The sequence below is a fragment of the Syngnathus acus genome, chromosome 1 (genome assembly GCF_901709675.1).
Source record: "Syngnathus acus chromosome 1, fSynAcu1.2, whole genome shotgun sequence".
Classification (NCBI taxonomy): domain Eukaryota; kingdom Metazoa; phylum Chordata; class Actinopteri; order Syngnathiformes; family Syngnathidae; genus Syngnathus; species Syngnathus acus.
In genome coordinates, this window is record NC_051087.1 from 8,293,995 (window position 1) to 8,313,097 (window position 19,103).

The 19,103-nt window shown below is 37.7% G+C and overlaps 1 protein-coding gene across 1 annotated transcript in view; it reads left to right on the top strand.

Annotated features, from left to right (window-relative positions):
- LOC119120341 (zeta-sarcoglycan) overlaps positions 1 to 19,103 on the top strand; it is a 167,377-nt gene that overhangs the window by 121,111 nt on the left and 27,163 nt on the right. The window contains exon 4 of the mRNA XM_037247149.1: positions 14,010 to 14,097. Within this exon, the coding sequence (XP_037103044.1) occupies positions 14,010 to 14,097 (88 nt within the window). The remainder of the gene's footprint in view (positions 1 to 14,009; positions 14,098 to 19,103) is intronic.

The following is a 19,103-nucleotide window of genomic DNA, read 5'->3' on the forward strand; positions in this document are numbered from 1 at the left end:
GTGACATACTTGTTATATTCTGTCATTATATACCTGCTACTGTGACAAATGCAGTGACACCTTTGGCACTAAAGTGTGTATTTATGTTGCATGAATGGAGAGCTAGGCAGAATTTTGAACCAAGAACAATGGTACTTTGGCCGGAAACTCGAATCAGCGGGCTGTTGGGAAGGCATTTAAAGGCACCGGTGAAGCTTTGGAAGTCCTGAAGCACGGATGATGTGAACAGAGAATAAAGCTGTTCAGTTGCCAACATTTCTGCCAGCTCTGAGAAACTCATCTCAAACCAGCGCTTGGAGCCCCTCACAAAAGGCATGTGCTCTGTGACAATAAGGGTTCGGGAGGAGGGAAATAGCTGGCAGGATAATTAAAGCTACAGTCCTTGACCACTTTCAAGGTAAGAAGAGGAGAAATTGCTAAACTGGGAGATTCAGTCAGATAATAACACCAATTTTAAATTTCTATGTACGAGTTACGTATTCTCTATCTAGTTTGAGTCCTGTACTAGCTCTATTACCTTGTCTTTGCCCTCATTAGATCTTACAGATAAGTTTGAAAAGACATCCCTCACCCAATACAAAGATCTTGGTGGAGAGACAAATGAAGACATTTGATCAAATAGAATTGAGTGATTGAAAACTGATTGCTGGAAGGTACGTACTAAGAAAGTGTTCTCAGTACAAAATCAAAAAATGATCACTTAAAGCACAGGTGTCAAACTCAAGGCCCGGGGGCCAGATACAACCCACCACATAATTTTATGTGGCCCACGAAGACAAATTGTGCATCAAATTCGTGTCATTACTAGAATTGCAAATTGTCTTCACTTTTAATTTTTTTTTTTTTTTATTAAATATTTGACCAGTTTTTACTCGTCTGATTTGAAAACGAGTTATTTGTCAGTTTGTTTTGTAGCTTTTACTCCATATAATATGAGGTGCTCATACATTTATTTGGGTTGACAGTCATAATGGCCCTCCGAAAGAAACTATGACTACAATGCGGCCCACGAAAAAAATGAGTTTGACACCCCTGACTTAAAGGTTGAATAAGACTTAAGTGCTCTAGCACGAAGCGCCATAAGACGTGAGCAGACCATCACGAAATCCTTGACTCTCCCAATACTTGCTGTGAACGTGTACAGTGGTCCTGTAGTAATTGCCCATCCTCACTATACATTCACTCACACAGACTCATGTCGCCAGGTCTGTAATTGTCCCCAAAGGGACCACATAACAACCTTAACTGACACAAGACACAACTTAAATGCTTTTCTTTGTTTGTTGCTTTTTATTAGACTTTTCTTCTATCAATGATCTACGACTATTTTTTCCCCTGCACAAACTCCACCTGTTTTATGTCTTTTGGTTTGAGTTTCAGGGTCCTTTCTCATCCATGTAGTCATACAGCCTCCCGAGAGACTGTCCTATTTACGTGGAGTCGACTGCCTGGATAAGGGCTTTGCTTTCTTGGGGGAAATCGCTGTCACAGACAGATCCGATAGGATAGATGTTAGTATGCTATGGAAGGAGGTAATTTATAAAAGTGCGTGTCTCTCTAGGGGTGTAACACAATATGATAAACATACAAAAGATAGGTACGATTGGAAAATGTTTCAAACTGTAATTAAAAGAACCTCGGCCCATGCAGTGTCCTGGAACAGATTGCTGTTGGATGATAGTGGCGAGATAACTTCATTTCTCCTTGTCAAGAATGGATTTATTATTCACTCTTTTTCCACTCTATACTTTTCAGTGTTCTTCCCTAAGGACATGAACTTGCTGAAACTTCTCCAACTCCGCCGCTCTAATTGAATGCTGGAGGTTTCTAATAGAAAAAATTAGGTGGCTCCCATCTTGCCAGTCTCTATTGATTTTGACTTTGAAATATTGTCAACAATTTTAGGTAGATGTGAGCAGACAGATGCAGACCTCAGTTTAGGAGGACATTTTGGAGCTGTTAAAGTTGTTACACTGTGACCGTGTGGCTGTTATTGTGAGTTTGTTTGGCTTTAATTGTCCATTATCCGCACTAACTTTCTCTCAGAGGAATTGCAGCAGGCTGACTGTATTTGTTTTAAAGTTATTTTAGTTGTCTTTTTTGAAACAGGAAAGGTACAATATTTTCAAAGACCACAGGTCAAGCTACTCTGACTTTCCCATCACATGGTGTGTGTAATTTGTTTTGGCAAATTATTCTTTTTTGTTGCACTTTTTTTAAAACCTATTCCTCCCTGTGTAGTGTGCATTGCCAATAAGCGTTATCTCGGAATATTATTTCTAAATTATCGATACAATTTGTCCCGTGGAAAGTGTCATTGACCAACCCCCTCCTTGCATCATGTTTTATATTAAAATATTACACTATTTTAGTGAGAGTGACTTTGGTAAGAAGTTATCATCAGTCTGCTGAGTTATTCAAGCGTGCCTGTCTGTCAGTCACACACACACACACACAGATATGTATTCTAAGCTCGTTTCAAATCATGATAAAATATACCAAACAATGGTCCGATGAAACCAAGGTAGAACCTTTTGGCAAAAATTCCAACACCACCCTTATTGTGCAGTGGTTGATTTTCTACTTGTTCGACAGCAAGCTGCAAGTGCAAGTGGCATTGAACCCACCAATTGGTACAAGACACAAACAACGGAAACAACAATAGAGGAGATCAAGGGCTTCCCGTATTTACTTTTCAGCATGTAGCAGTTGGCGGAGAGGAGAGTGGCAGCAGTTTCAAAATGGATTGTTGCTGTAAAGTGAAAACTGTTGAATGTAACACCACAGCCTAGGTGCAGAAACATGGTAAACTAAAATGATCACGTGTGATTTTTGTCATATCTAACAGTGATTCCTTAAATGTTTACAATGAATGCCGTTTGACCATTAGAACCACCTTAATATCCAATCAGGTGGCTCTCATATCATACCTCTGCCACTCACAAAACCTAGGAGCACTAAATGATTGCAATTCAGGACGCTCTGTTAGATATAATATTGACTCTCATTCAAATCCAACATTTATTTAATAATTTGGCATGGCAGCAGCATCTCTGTATTTAAATTCAGTCTCTGAGGGAAGCCTAAATTCTGTTAACCTTTTAATTGGATCCCATGAAATTATTCAATATACGTATCAAGTCTTTCCTCCATCTGTTCAACAGGTATACAATTTAATTAAATGAAACAGTGTGTCAACCTTGCACTCTTCACACGACGTTTTCTTTCTGCAACCTTAACACAGAAATTAATTTTTTTTCCGGACTATAAGCCACTACTTTATATATGACCAAAACAAGATTTTCCCCCAATTTTATCTGGTGCGGTTTATAATCAGGTGCATCTTATAGTCCGGAAAATACGGTACTACAATACACTGTGTGAATAAGTGACATGTTGTCAGACGTCGAGAGGGCTGCTCCACGCAGATATCCGTGGATAGCTTGACAAATGTCCCAGGGTTTCCACATCCCCCACAACATTAACAATTTATCAAACAAGACGGTGACTCTTCCACTCTTGATAAATTAAATATAAAGTTTAAAAAATGTGATTCCGACTCCAGGTTTGATTAAATAGGCTTTGTATAAAATATATTAAAAATAGCTTTAAATAAATAAATACATGAATAAAATGGCCTTCATTATCTTTTAACAAGATTTTAGGGAATGTCACCAGAATGGAAGTAATATTAGCCTTTCAGAGAGGAGAGAAATAGATCAAGTGAAGAAGAATTTATGGTGTGCTCCTGCCAGGCACAATCTCAGAGTTCACTCACATCCTTCAATCACCATAAAAAAAAAATACTGTAATCTTAAATCTTGTCCGGAGAAAATGGTCTGACCTTGTTAATTCCAAGAATTGTGATTAATATGAGGTTGTCCATGAGATAAGTGGCTTTCCAGAAATCTTCCACATTAAAGATTCTGGGAAATCAGATTGTGGAAAGGCAAAAGGATATTTATCATAAAAAGGGATACAAATTATATCAATGATAATGAATTGACAAGATATAAAAAATGTACTTGTCTTTTCTCCTTTCTTCAATCCAAAGCACCGCAAACAAGAAACTGTAGTATCCGTTGGTGAATAACATACCGTAGACACATATGGAAAGAATGGTTCAGATCTCCTGTTCCAATTTGATTCTCTTTACTTTAGTTTTCAAACTCCACATCTCCTCCGGGCCCCTATGTTGATGACGCTCTTCAGTCCACATCCTCACCTCCTCCAGTCATCCATCCAGCCGTACCATCGCAGCCAGTCCAAGAGCACAAACATTTTAGTTGAACCACATGGGTCCCTGTGGTCATAACGCGGTAACGGCCGAATAGTGCCGACATTTCCCTCAATGGAAATGGTAATAATGCAAGCATGCGCTGACGAAATGGTATAACCAACAAGCAGTTATTCTCCTTTAATAAATGTCATGGCCAAGTATGCTAAAACACGCAATAATGGGTCCACATGACATACAGTAAACATTAAATGACAAAGAAGGTGGGAAATACAAATTAAAATGAAAACAAAACTAAAACCACTCAAAGGTACCATCTTTGATGAATTGTGAAGGGGACGGGGCCATATTACTACCCAGAAATAGGCATTACAAGAGTAGTTATTTACTAATTTCTCAAAACAAATTGATATAATTAAAAATGCAAGCTAATAAAATGTTTCTGATCAAAGAATAGGCAAAAAGAGATAATATAAGTGGAAAAAATGGGCCATCATCGCTGGTCCATTCCTTTAACATATATTTATCTGTGCAGTCTTCTGTGGAATATGTATCTTTCAAGGTTACATTCATTTCATCAACTTGTATTTAGCTAATTGTTGTGTTTAATTATGTAAAAAAAATGTTCACTGAGGCTTGAGAAAAGTTGATTGAAAAGAATGGCTCACTCCAAGGATGCTGTCTGTCCTCAGTTTAAAAGGTTGTACTTCTGTGCAGTTTCTGATACCCTTAATTTCTTGTATTGCGAACTCTTTCGAGTATTAAACTCCCTACCAAACTATAATGGGTTTGTGACCTGCTGTTCTACTGCGAAAAAATGCAGTAAACTACTAAAATAATATTCAACACTAGACAGATCCTCCATAAAATATTTTTTAGTCGTTATCTCTTTATGACCTTCCCTTATGTTGATGCAGATTTTATTCATTTCTTTGTATTATTTTCACACCATCTCTCATTATCCTATGTGATTTGTTAGCTACTGTAGACTAATACTGCTATACTTTGACCGACTGTTCAATCTGTCGACTCTATTTACAGAACTGCAGCTAAGTCCTGTATTTTTGTCTAAACCAGATTTTATTTTTAATTTCTAGCGTGTTCATACGGGCTAATGCATTGAAATTTGCTCATGTCTATTTTCATGCAAATGGTGGCAATCACAGATCCACTTTTGTTGTTGTCTCTTACTTGTAAACCACCCTCCAACAATTACGGTGGTAACGACTCTGTGATTTCATCTGCAGGGATGCCAATGTCAAGAAATCTAACTGAGCACATGAATCAGCCTAAGAATATTGAAGATGTGGGGATGTAAAATGCCCAGGCCGATGTTTATTGACAACCTGAGATTAAATACAAATGAAGCAACTGCTGCACCAAATGTTGCTGGGATACAATTTTAATAACAAAACAAGTTAAAAAAAAAAAACATCTCATTGATTAGTTTTGTGCAATGCAATACTAGTTGAACCAATTGGTGTACCTACTAAATGTGACTTGTTTTAGAAATAACTAGTTAAAGATTCTGATGAAAAGAATGTGAGATTAAAAGAAATCCCATAAACTGCACATTGCTGTAGAGCAGGTTCTTAAACTGGTTTCTTTTTTGAAGACCAGTAGAAAGTCAGTATCTGCTTCCTGCCTACATTTGATGTGAGCTGTTTCCACAAAGATACATACAACATATACGTAGTTCAATTATTAATTTAACCACATGATTGTGACTTGCAAGCAAATTAAATTAACACGATTGCCTTCATTGTAAATTGTCTGCTCCCAGCATATTTTTCATAATCCAATGTAGCGGGCTTTATGTGCCTATTATGTTTACTGGTCCAATACAAACTAAATGGAGAAATCGCCTTACGTAGAAATACTGTTGAATGACAGTACGAATAGCACATGGAGATAGATAAGCATTATAAAATGAGTTTCTATTGGTTGTTGGATAAATATTCATTACCGGACCAGCAGCAGGATACAAATTTAGGTCAAAAGGTCATTTTTTTTCCCGCATCGATAATAACTTATTTACATGATGGGACAGTCCGGTCCTTGTTGCCACTGAGTTATTTCATTCATGACTTCTATACCAAGTGCACAATTGTGCATATTACTGATACTCTATTCAGCTTAGGTGCAGGTATATGAAATATATACAGTGTAAATAAAAACAAATCCACTTTGGGTGGCTATTCATTTCTATCCTTAGATCTCTGAAGCAAAGAAATCACAGTCATGCCAATGGAATAACAATGTTGAAGATGTATTGTAATGAGATATCAACCAATCAATGAGCAGTAGTGTGTATGTGTGTGTGTCATCACCCGTACCCAAGCATCACCTTCAAATTAACACCTAGTACTCGCTTCCCCCCGGTACTGTTTGAAGAAATACATGCTGTACTGAAATAGTAATGCTAGTTGGTTGATCTGTGATGTTTTGAGGGAAGAGGTGACCCTGATGGAATGTTCTGAGACCGTTATGGCAAATTAATACCATAATTGCCCACAGCACTTCTTACATATTATTGATCCTCTTTTGTATTCACTGTGTGAACAGGACTCCACATGCACCTAACCTTTTGCTGACCTCGTCCCATAGTTTGTCACTCAATTTTTTAGACTTCAGCAATGAATATATAAAGTCAAAACAAAGAATCTGAGAAATTGCAACTCGTCTTGAACAACAATTTCAATTTTTTTCATAGTTATTATAAGGAGGTATTATGTCCTGGATTGCCTGATATAAAAAGGTAATGTGAGATCCAACACAATGACACACAGAAAGTCATAATGCTTCCAGTAGAGCAAGCGCTTTGAGCTTTGACAGCTTAAATGTAAGCTCGAATTTTCTCCATGAGCATTGATTTTTAAGTATAGATACAGACCATTTAACACACGTCTGCTGTCATAACACAGCCTAAGAGTTGATTTTGTCAGTGATTCATCAAATGGCTGTCAGCCCTATTTTATATCACTGTCTCTACTACTATTGCCGAGGTTCAACTTTTCGCATGGAAACATCTTAAAGGATTAGCGACTGTCATAAAGATGTACCCTCCACATCAAATATATATGAATATTTATTTTTGCTGCAGACCAAAAGCATTTGGTTTGACTCCCTCGCTAGCCCCTAGATTTATTTTATTTCATCCTCCAAATTTCTGATGAGCGTATACGTTGTCTATCTATTTCAATCTATTTTCCATGAGATGCTCTGTAGTGATGCTTCGTTTTCCATAGAGGTTTGCATTTTTCATTTCTGAAACAAACACCCTGTTGTTTATCTCCTGTTTTTCCTGCATTGTGGACTTGTTGGTCTTTTATCCTTATGCATCTTCATCTGTAGTTCAAGATGTTTCTTAAAAGCAAATGGTCCCTGCTTCTCGTTGCTTCTTCCTCCCTCGACTTTCCATTTATTGCAAACTACAGTAAAATCTCAATGAACCTCATCCTTCTTATGAGAACAGATGAACTGTTAACCACTGTCGTCAATTTAAACTTTTCCAAATTAGGACCTTAATTATCAAATAAGTCCTGAGAATACACCTTTTAAATGGTCTTTAAAATGTTGTTCAAGTGAGACAGACCAGCTGACATTGAATAAAAATCCGATTGCACATGTATGGTGATAAGCAATGTTAAAATTGTTTTCAAAACTTTGTACAGTTTAAAATATTTTTAGGATGTGACAGACCGAGATTGGGAAATTAGTTTGACAGGGCATCTGAACTTCAGAATTGTAAATACTTTTTCCTATTGGGTATTAAGCATGTGGGAATGTTTCTCTCTACTTCTGCAGTTATATGGCCATTGGGTACCAAAATAAGACATTAGTGCTACCCGACAACAAGCCCATTACTTATTTAATAGTGCTTGCAAATTTAGCTGAATAAATAAAAGAGGAATAGAGGGACACCGCAGGCTGTTTAATCACTCACCGTTTGATTGGTATTCTGTTTTTTAAGTCTGACTACAGCAAGAACTATGTAGCTACAAGTCCAAACAGATCAATTTAAACCAGCCTCCCTGCCTGTCTCGATTCACCCAACTCATTTATTACTTGTTGTTACATTATTTAGAACACAAGCAGATGTGATTGGAGCGGGAGAGATGGGCTTTGAAAAACATTGGGTACAACAATTCTTTTAAAGATAAATTATGCAATTAAAGGCATCACTGTAGGTTGTGATATGAATCAGAACTTAGACTGGCATTAATTGCAATATTTGTCAAGCATGTTTTCTAGAGAAGCACAGTGGACAATGAGTTAGCATGAATCGCAGTTCCTCTGTGGATTTTTTTTTTTTCATGCTTATGGAAATAATGGTAACGTAATTCAAGTACCATAAAATGTGTAACTTGATTACTTTTAAATAGTTTTAGACTACTTTGATACCAAATATGCCTTAAAAAGGGAGCCAGAAGAAGAGCCTAAGAGTTCAAGAGGATGCAGATATTGATCTGCAGTCAAACTTAAGCTTTTTTCCCATGACGTCCTATTGTAATATGTGGCGACAGCTTTTGGGAAATGAGACAATGAAGCCTTCCAAAAAAACACTTAATACCTCGCTTCCATATCCAACCACTTATCTTCGTGAACTAAAGTATAGAGTAGACTGGACATAGATATTATAACAGATAGATGTCCTTGTCTGTCATTACCCCAAGATGGGACATTGAAGAAAAACAGTCTCAGTTCTTCCAATAATCACAACAGTCATTCACCATAATGGCAAAATTAATCAAGGCTTGACTACAAATAAGCATGTGGATAAACATGTAGCTTACACACAACACAACCAAGTACGTCTGCTTAGAACCAGGGAGCACTCTAACAGTGAGTGTGACGGACAGGCTGAATGCTGTTATTAGGCCCATCTGTACTCGTGCCCTGAGGCTATGATGATGAACCAACACTCCACATCTCACTGTTCATGCGCTAATTACACTAAGTGCCTGAGGCCCCTAGCCTTGTGCCTGCAACTATAATCAATGTCAAATCAAATTATTAACTGAGCTGATGTTATGGTAGCTCACAAGTGCTTGTAACATTTTTATGTTAATACTGCTTTTCTTCTTTTGTGTAAACAACAAGGAAGGATAATGAGGGAGAGGTGAGTGAAAAGAATACAATCAAAAGTGAAGTAAGCATGGAAAAAAAATATATTTTTATTGTAATTCATTCTCTCCCATTTCCACACTTGGCAATGCATTTATAAACACATGAGAATATGGGTTATAATGTGTAAGTGTGAGAATGCCACCTTGGAAGCGAGTCTGTGAAATTGCTTCTTCCTGACATTTTCCACAATGCTGCATTCAAGAATGACGGTGGAAGAACATATCCAATTCGGAACATACAGTGCGAATTCTGAGCTCAAACGAGCAACAAAATGGACAACTGACGAGAAGCCACAATGTGTGGTGATTATGCAAAGAGGCCTGATAATAAATCATTCATAGCAGTAAACTATTCCCAGGCAAAATTATTTTTGTTAAATGATATTGTATTCACCAATTATTGTATATTTGTGAAGTATTCACTAGCAGCCTCTGTTCACTATCCAAACAGGCAAATATTTTCAACTGTACTCCACAAACAATGAAGTTCTGATCATGATTCTGATCATTTGAGTTAGGTGTATTGGAGCAAAACCTCTAAACATGCAAAATGCATGAATAACAGCACCATTTAGCAGATTGAATAAAATACATTTAAATAATGTTAAATTATGCAAGTTATGAATAGGAATCTTGCAAAAACACAATCATGCATGTAAGTGCAATGTAGATTGGTACTGTGATGTTATCGTTTCCTCACAGTTATTCATGACGACTGTATAATGGAGTAGTACGGCTAGTAACAATTCATAAAATGAGGAAAACTTGCAGTAGGCTAAATACAGTAATGACACACATCTAAACGATATGCGAGTGCAGGCAAGCGGGGGTCAGGAAAGGGGTTGGTCAATTTTATAATGGAATGCTTCCAACTTTGTAGGAACAGTTTAGCGATGGCCTTTTATGTTCCAGCAAGACAGCATGTGCCCCAGTGCACAAAGCAAGAGCCATAAAAGCATGCTTGGATGACTTTCATTTGGAAGAACTTGACTGAACAACCTCATCAAACACCTTTGGGATGAACCAGAGTACAGATTGTGATCCAGGTCCTCTCTCAGGACCAACAATATCAATGACCTCTGACCTCACAAACGTGCTATGAAATTCCCACAGACACACATGCCAACAACATTTGGTAGAAAGTCTTCCCAGAAGAGTGGAAGCAATTATGGCTGCAAAGAAGTGGACCAATTCCGCAATAATGACTTTGGAAACGCCGTTAACTTCAGGTGTTTAACATGTTAGTTTTATATTCCACTCCATATGTGTTAGTTAGTGCATGTCAGGTAATGTGTTTATGTTTATATTATAGTACTTGCTTCTGCCATATTTTACCGCATGTCTCAAAATCAAATGTTTCATTGACATCTTTTTGGTAAGCCCATTGTTATATGTAAACCGAGCTCCAGCTGTATAAATAAAGTTGTATTTTATTGTTTATCTGGTGAGTACTTTTGCTTTATAGTACCGGCGTTAAAAAATGTTTCAAATAAAACATTACATTCTTAAAAAATAAAAACACTGCATATGTATTACTATTGATAAAACTGGAGATGAAATGTTGGATGGAGGTGTGAGGGTTTTCAATGTATTTTCAAACATTTTTGCAAAAAAAAGCAATGGGAGAGTTTGTGCGTGAATTTGTGCATGTGCGTACATGCGTGTGTTTGGTTGTAGCTGCTGGAGGATATTTCTGTCTTGAATCATAATATAAAACCTAACCTCTTATTACCACATGTTTTATGAAGAAATGCTGCAGGCTAGTCTGATAGTATATACTTGTGTTTTTTAATCAGTGCTCTTTTACTCGAAAGGATTGTTTGTGAACGTGGCATTGGATTGTGTCGAGGTTTATCTGAGGTAGACTCATCTCTATTCATTGTGAAGCTGAGCTAAAAGTGCCCCAGATCTGTTGACAGTCAGATTAGAAGAGTCTTTGTGATTCCTCAAATTGCTTCTACTGTCAATGAAAAGAAAATGTGGGATTTATTTGTTTTATAGATTTTTTTTCCTCGTTTCAAAGGTTGGTATGGTCTTACATTTGTGTTCACGATAATAGCAGCGTGAAAAGAACTGATTAAAGCAAAAAGATTGGACAATTCGTCTGCATTCCTTCAAGACGTGTATGTAAAGCCACCCTGAGTTCCATTGCTGGAAAAAGGATGAAATGTTCTGAAGAGGTGACAATTTGTCAAAAACATCAGCCTGAAGAGAAATGGGGCTACATTTTATGGACTGATGATAGCATGATTGTTCTTTTCGGGTCTCAGGCCACGCTTTTTCACCCCCCCCAAATGTAAGATAGTGACGCATGATGGCACAAACATGATACAAGGGACGCTTCCCATATTATGGTGTCAGGCCTTTTTGTTACATTGCAGGGACCATGGATCAGAAAGTCATGTTGACTTATGTCGAAGAGAAAACGCCCTTGGAATGGATGCTCCAACAAGGATTCCAAATAAATAAATAAATAAATAAATAAATAAAAAAATTAAAAAAAAGCAAGCAGATCAGCTTGATTAAGATGGAATGCCCAGACCAATACCTAAACCGTAATCCAATGTTATACTTACTTACTTGGGGTTACATAAAAAAATTGCTGTTCCTGGGGCAAAACTAAGAAAAGAAGAGAAAGTGAGGAACTTACACTCAACTCAACTGTATATCTAGAGCACGTTAAAGCAAAGCGCTGTATGTATATCGCAATTAAGTCATACAACAACAAACACGGGTAAAACAATAGAGAACAAAGACAGTAAAAAAAAAAAAAAGTCTCATGCTGAGAACTCTAAAATGTACATGGAGCCAATGAAAGGGACATCAGAGTAGTCGTTATGTACCCCCTCTTACGAGTGCCAGGAGGTGTGCTGCAGCACTTTGAACCAACTGGAGATACTTGATGAAAATCTGATTGACTCCAAACTAACCCTAACCTTAACCCAGTGGAAGTAAACATAACAAGCACAGGCCATGGCCATTGCGTCCCTGATTTGTAGTGATGATATATTGGTATACATGTTCCTGTAATGATAAGGGCTATAAAAATCATATCTGATACCTGACATTTTAGAGGCATTAATTGCAGCTACCTCATTTTCCAATGCAGTAGATTTAATTATGGTGACTATATCCTCGTATTCGTCACATTGTTCGGTGTCAACCAGGTGTTGCACAAATAGCAATTAGCGTCTGCTTAATATTCATTATTTACAACTCCAATTTCCATTCATTTGCATATGGTTGCTTAATGAAATAAGACTTTCCATATACAGTCATGGTTTTAGATGACTGAGCAATGCACTTAGTGAATGGCATCAGGGCCGCTCATATGCACTGCCCGTTGAGCTGGAATGATGTTGAGAACATTACATCTGTCAAGCTGCACAAAGCAGCCATACGCTTTAAACAGAGTGGAAAGATAATATAGTGAAGCTTATCCCAAGCCTTCCTGAAAATAATTAATCCAGTGTGCATGCTTTTTTTTGGGAGCATATAAGCACTATGTGCATCAAACCATTTTATTGTCTGCCTGAGTGGCTGTTGTGTGCGCATTTGCGTGTGTTTTCAATGATCTGTTTGACCATGTACATGACCTTAATTAAAACCTCTCTAATTAGTGCGTGTGTGTATGTATGTGTGTGTGTGTGTGTGCGTGCGTGCGTGCGTGCGCGTGTGTGTGTGTGTGTGTCAAATGTGGCATCCTTTCTTTGCATGCTTGTGTGTCTTTGCTTCTTGTGGTGTCAGGAGCACAATCAGCCTCATCCACTTCGGTGTAAGTATGTGCTGTAATTGTGTTTCAGGAGCAATTTGAGTATCATAAGAAATAAAGTAAAAGGATAAAAAAAGAAGAGCGAAAGATGATGCACAGAGATTATCTCATTTAATTCACCAGCCAATGTAAAAATGCTTTGGATAAACATCTGCATTCACCAAAATCATTTTCCGTGATGTTTAATTCACTGGTATATAGAAAATAACATACAAAGTGTATTTAATTGATTAATAGGTAACTAATAATGAGCTATTTTAGACTAGTTTTTGGTTACAAAAACATGTTTTCAATTTGGAACTCCTCAGTCATCTTTATGATGCTGGATGGTGTGTTCTGACATGTAGTCTAATTGCTGGTACCCAGTATTTTATTTCTTAAACCTGAAGGGAACATTTATGGAAGATACGTTTGTCTATATCACTAAGCCAAAACTTGCAATTTGAACCATGCAACAAAGGATTATTTGGGTGAAACCCTCACAGAAATTCAGCCACCAGTGAGCCATGCAACTAATGGTGCCAAACAAAAACGCCATTTCAAGGCATAAAAAGAAAACAAATGAAAGCAATGGGACAGAAAATCATGTAACTTTAGGAAGAAAATCGAGAGAGTGATGAAAAGTGTGAATTTGAGTGTCTCAATCCGGCCGTGGGATCAAAAAAAAGGTCACATGGGTCACCGCTTCCACCTGGGCCTCACAGTATAAACAAAAGCAGTACTTGTCACTTTTGCTCTTGATGGAAGCATAACAAATGGTGGAGCTGATACATTTGGTTATCTGTGTTGTGGTATGTGTATCTAGGTCGATAATTAACATTAGTGGAGCAATTATTTTAATGACACCACACCCCTCTGTGTCTTTTTGCAGGACAGTCCATTGATCATGCAGTCGGATAGAAATGTGACTATCAATGCTAGGACTGATGATGGACAACTGACTGGTCAACTCACAGTGGGTAAGGCGCGCAAACACACACACACACACACATACACGTGCACTCACACACACACACACTATGCGAAGAGTGTGCAAAAACACATAAAAGAAAATAGATCATTTCTCAAAGGACATTAAGTTATATTGCTTTGTTTTTGCTTGACTTCCTAAATGCATTTACCCCCCTCTGTTTACTAAACTAAATACTATCTGTTTCCATTAGGCTTTCTCACTGAGCCTTGAAAGCAATTTTTTTTCTTTGACCGAATCATTTTTATCAGCTCTAATTGGATTAGTGAAAGCCTATTGTTCTTCAGAAGATATAATTCTGAGCTTGTGTGGCGTGTATGACGTCTTCCTATAGAATTTAATAACTCAGGCAAGCATGCAAAGACTTTGAACAAATCTGTTATGAAAGTTGTATGCTGTAATGTGTTGAATGACAAATGTGTCTGCCCAATGCATGACTCATTTTCATTCATCCAGCTGTAGGGAGAGATCAGTGTGATATGTTCAAATGTCTCCCTTCTCGATGGGAATTTGCTAGCTCATGCCTGCACATTTGTCTGGTTGATAGATTGGTGAGAAGTAAATTAAAGTAACCAGTAGTATTAGAGTTTAATGACTTAGAAAGGTTAGCCTCATAATGTCGTACGAACAAGGTACACAGAGATGAGCTAATTATGAGACTGCAACAACAGTAGAGTTATGATTGATGTGCCGCCATTTGTGTTGTTTATGACTATTAAGCCGTGTGCATGTGTGAGAGTGCGTGTTTGTGTGAGTGAAAATGAGCAATGATAAAATAACTATTCAGTTCATCGATCATTTGGCACATAAATATTTGAATCTCAGTATTTGTTTTATGGAGGCTTGAAGACAAGGCTAACTTTTATAATGTATAGATTAGTTTTAACAAAAAATTTAAATATTTGAATCACAGTATTTGTTTCATTGAGGCTTAAAAAAAAGGCTAACTTTTATAATGTAGATTCGTTTTAATATTATGGGACATTAAATACATATAGTGTACAGTGTATAGTGTTATTTTAAGAACGTCTTATAGTACTCCCTATGTAGAAGTGTCGTTGAATTCTTCTTAGCACATTGGGCTGCTGACTAGCGGTTGTGGATTTTGCCTCCCACACCTTCCCTGCTGCGCTTATCGTTCAGTTTCAGTTTCCCAGTAAGAACAGGTTACAAGTCAGAGCAATATGAGGTCTGTCGCACACACACAAAAAAAAACATTAAAGAAAGTCTTAAGGGTTAGAATGAGCTGTCAGTGTGTTAGTAGTCTCAGAGCTCTTGCTTTTGTACTCTTGACACTTGCATTTGCACCTTGGGGGCCAACCCTTGAGTATCTCCAAAGATGACTATTTACTATTTTTTGTCACACCAGCAAGTTGAAACCAGCCAGAGGTGGAGTAAGTCACATTTGTACAGTGATATCGCTCAGTTTCAAGTCTTAACCTTTAAGTTTCAAGCAAGTCCTTTTTAGATTGTACTCTCTGTTCAACGTTGAGCTGAAAGCACAATAAAATACCATTTCTTAATCCCCCCAACAGTTCCATCTTGAGGAGTAAAAAAAAAAAAATTTAACTGATTCATCAAGCAAATTTGAAGCTTCACTAAAAATAATTTGTTCACAATGCTAGTTAAGATACAGACCAACAATTTTGTTTGTAGTGCTTTAACAAGGCAGTGAGTTTATTCTGATTGAGACTGAAATGAAGATGAAACAATTACAGAAGTATCAAATCCAGACCCAGAAAGTAAAAGCCCTGGAACAGTTTGACTAAGTCTACAGGTGCTTCTTCTCAACCGGCTGGAGCTCCGGGACACAAACCGTGGCTGAGTTTTTACTTTCTGGACCTGGATTTGACACCTTTGAGAAATTGAGACATTTAAAATAAATTTGCGAGTGCTCGATAGTCAGGAATAATCTATAGATCTTGTGCCAATAATATTGGCAAAGATGAAAAGTTATCTATCTATCTATCTATCCATCTATCTATCCATCTATCTATCCATCTATCTATCATCCATCTATCCATCTATCTATCCATCCATCCATCCATCCATCCATCCATCCATCCATCCATCCATCTATCTATCTATCTATCTATCTATCTATCTATCTATCTATCTATCTATCTATCTATCTATCTATCTATCTATCTGTCTGTCTGTCTGTCTGTCTGTCTGTCTGTCTGTCTGTCTGTCTGTCTGTCTGTCTGTCTGTCTGTCTGTCTGTCTGTCTGTCTGTCTGTCTGTCTGTCTGTCTGTCTGTCTGTCTGTCTGTCTGTCCGTCCATCCGTCCGTCCGTCCGTCCATCCGTCCATCAAACAATTCTTGTTGTTTTTAATAACATGAAGATTAATGCCATCCCTATCACATGTGGTATTTTGGTGATGAGTTTTGCAAAACCAAATCACATCATGTTTAAAGTCCAATTCAGGTGGGGTTTTTTTTCATTTCCCTTATCTTGTGCAATGCTACTGGGGTGTATTTATAAGTCATCTCTTTTCATAAGCTGACCAGGCACTCCCACATCCACACATGTACAGCCTTGCCTTCTCTTGGACTTTGAAGGTAGGAAATCCCTGACAGCTCCCTTCCTACTGTTAAAGCTCCCCAAAGCAGCTTTCCTCACCAAGAAACCCACTTTAATGCTGATGTATGTGAGTGTGTCTGCATGCCTATCTTGGAGTAGGCAGAATCAGTCTGTAAAATTGGTTGGCGCGACAGTCTGCAGTCAATTTAGTCAGGTCGCCAGAGGATGACATGAACTGTGTTGCATGACCTACCTTACACACACACACACACACACACACACACACACATACACACGCACACGCACACTTTGAACAAAGCCAAACACAGGCTCGGAATTTCTCCTGAATACCAATGACATATGATACATGTTAAAATGCATCTTCATATAGATAGTTCAGACACAAAAACACACACACATATGATTGCTTTAAACGTCTAAGTGGCTCCTTGATAAGACAGAATGGAAAAGAATGAAGTCTTCGGAGGATTATCTGGAAACCCCTTGGTCTTGGCCTGCCACTGCTTCTCGCTTCCTTTGTGCTGACTCGCCAACACGTTTATGTTTCTGTCCCTCACACACAGAAAAACAAAAACATATAGAGAATGCTTCCTCTTAGGAATTACCCAGCCAAAAACAGCATTTTTCCCTCATCACAAAAACACTTACCACATTTGAAGTAAAAATGTTTCACCTTGGTAAAACCCCGATCTGTATTCCATCACAAGAAGAATAACTTCTGTTTGTACAAAATTGTATTTCACTGGAAAGGAAAGATGAAATAAATGTGAAGTCCATCACTCTATGGATGGATTAAGTCAAACACAAATGGAAAATAATGAACTGTACCATAACAGTAGTAAATCTTCAATATAATTGTATATATAAATGAATATATATATATATATATATTATAATTATATTCTATATAAAATAACTATTACAAAATGACATCTGCTGACAAAGTGGGCAAACTGTTTTAAACACATAGATTACATTAGACATTCCTTTATTTGTCCCACACGGGGAAATTCCTGAGGAATTTGTGATATTTAGTTTTTTTTCCTCAATCTTTAAACATCACCAGACCTATAGCGATCGAACCAAAGTTTAGAGTTACTACAGTATGCCAGCAAACCAATTAATGTACATACAGTATGTACTGTCAACACAGCTGAAGCTGTCCTGTTGGAGCTTTTATGGATTTGATGTGTTTTCCTTGTGATGAAAGAAACAGTTTACTTTGTAAGTGCCTTAACTTAAGTTAAACACACTTAACAAGTGAGCTCCCTTGAGCATGCATCTGCTGCAGAAGAGATTCCGAGTACGCTTGTTGGCCTTGGGCACTTTATCTCATTTTTTATTGCACTCACTCACTTCCTTTCATCCCCCTTTCTCTTCTTTCCCTCCGTCCTCTCTGTCAGCTCATTTATGTGAGTGAGAACCTTTCATTTTTGTGTTCTTAATAGGCAACCATAAAGATGATGTGTGGATTTTGAGTTTTTGAAGCCCTACCCTTTCACCCACCTAGGTAGTGATGTTACAGCATGAGCAGTTGAATCCTGGCCATCAAAAAGGAACAGATAAATGCATTCCTGGTCAGATCCCATTGAGTTGAGTACAGTTGGAGACTATAAAACACTGACATGAACTATCGTGGACTACTAATCACATAGGCATTACAAGTTTAAGTTCCGCTTATTCTGTGACCCTTCCCCATGATGTCTCAATTTAAAACAGCTTTGCAGTTGTCGTCCATTGTCTTTAAGTTTCTATTAATATCACTGATGAACTTGCTCACCATCTCTGTTCTAGGTCACCCCAAACATTTTGATAGGCTCTAGGTTTGGATTCTCAAGTTCTTGGGGGAAAAAAAAAAAGTCTTATTATGATGAAGTTCCGGGGGACACTGATTGATTAGTCTCTTGCTTATTAATATTCTTAGTATGTGTAAAGTTGTTCACCTGTTAAGTGAAACGGCAGCAGTGCAGCATTAATAGGATTTTTATTTGACCGGAGCAGTTATTCCTCAGGTTTATTCTGCTTTTTGTGCGCTGTTATCTTGGCAAGGTTGTTAATCATAATAGCAAAATGTATGTGAGTGTCTAAGTGTTATGCCATGCCGGTCTTATTGAATTTTCATTTCCTTAAGTGCATGTACCGCTAATGAATGCCCACGTTCTGGAAGTAGGAGAAATACTGGAAGGGCTTAAACATGTAGAGTGGTTAATTTTTCTTTGTCTCGACAAGCCGCATGAGTTTAGTTAGGACAAGGCCGTGCATCTCCACGTTTCATCCACAAATAATGCAGTATTACTTTGCATCTGAAAAAATGTGCAAGTTGTAAGCGGTAATGTGGGAGCACTATTGACGTGCCCTGGAGCAAAGCCCCTCAACTCATTAGGGTCCAACACTTTTGGATTTGCTTCGTTTAAATTGACTTTATGCAATGACTCCTATAGTGCATGTAT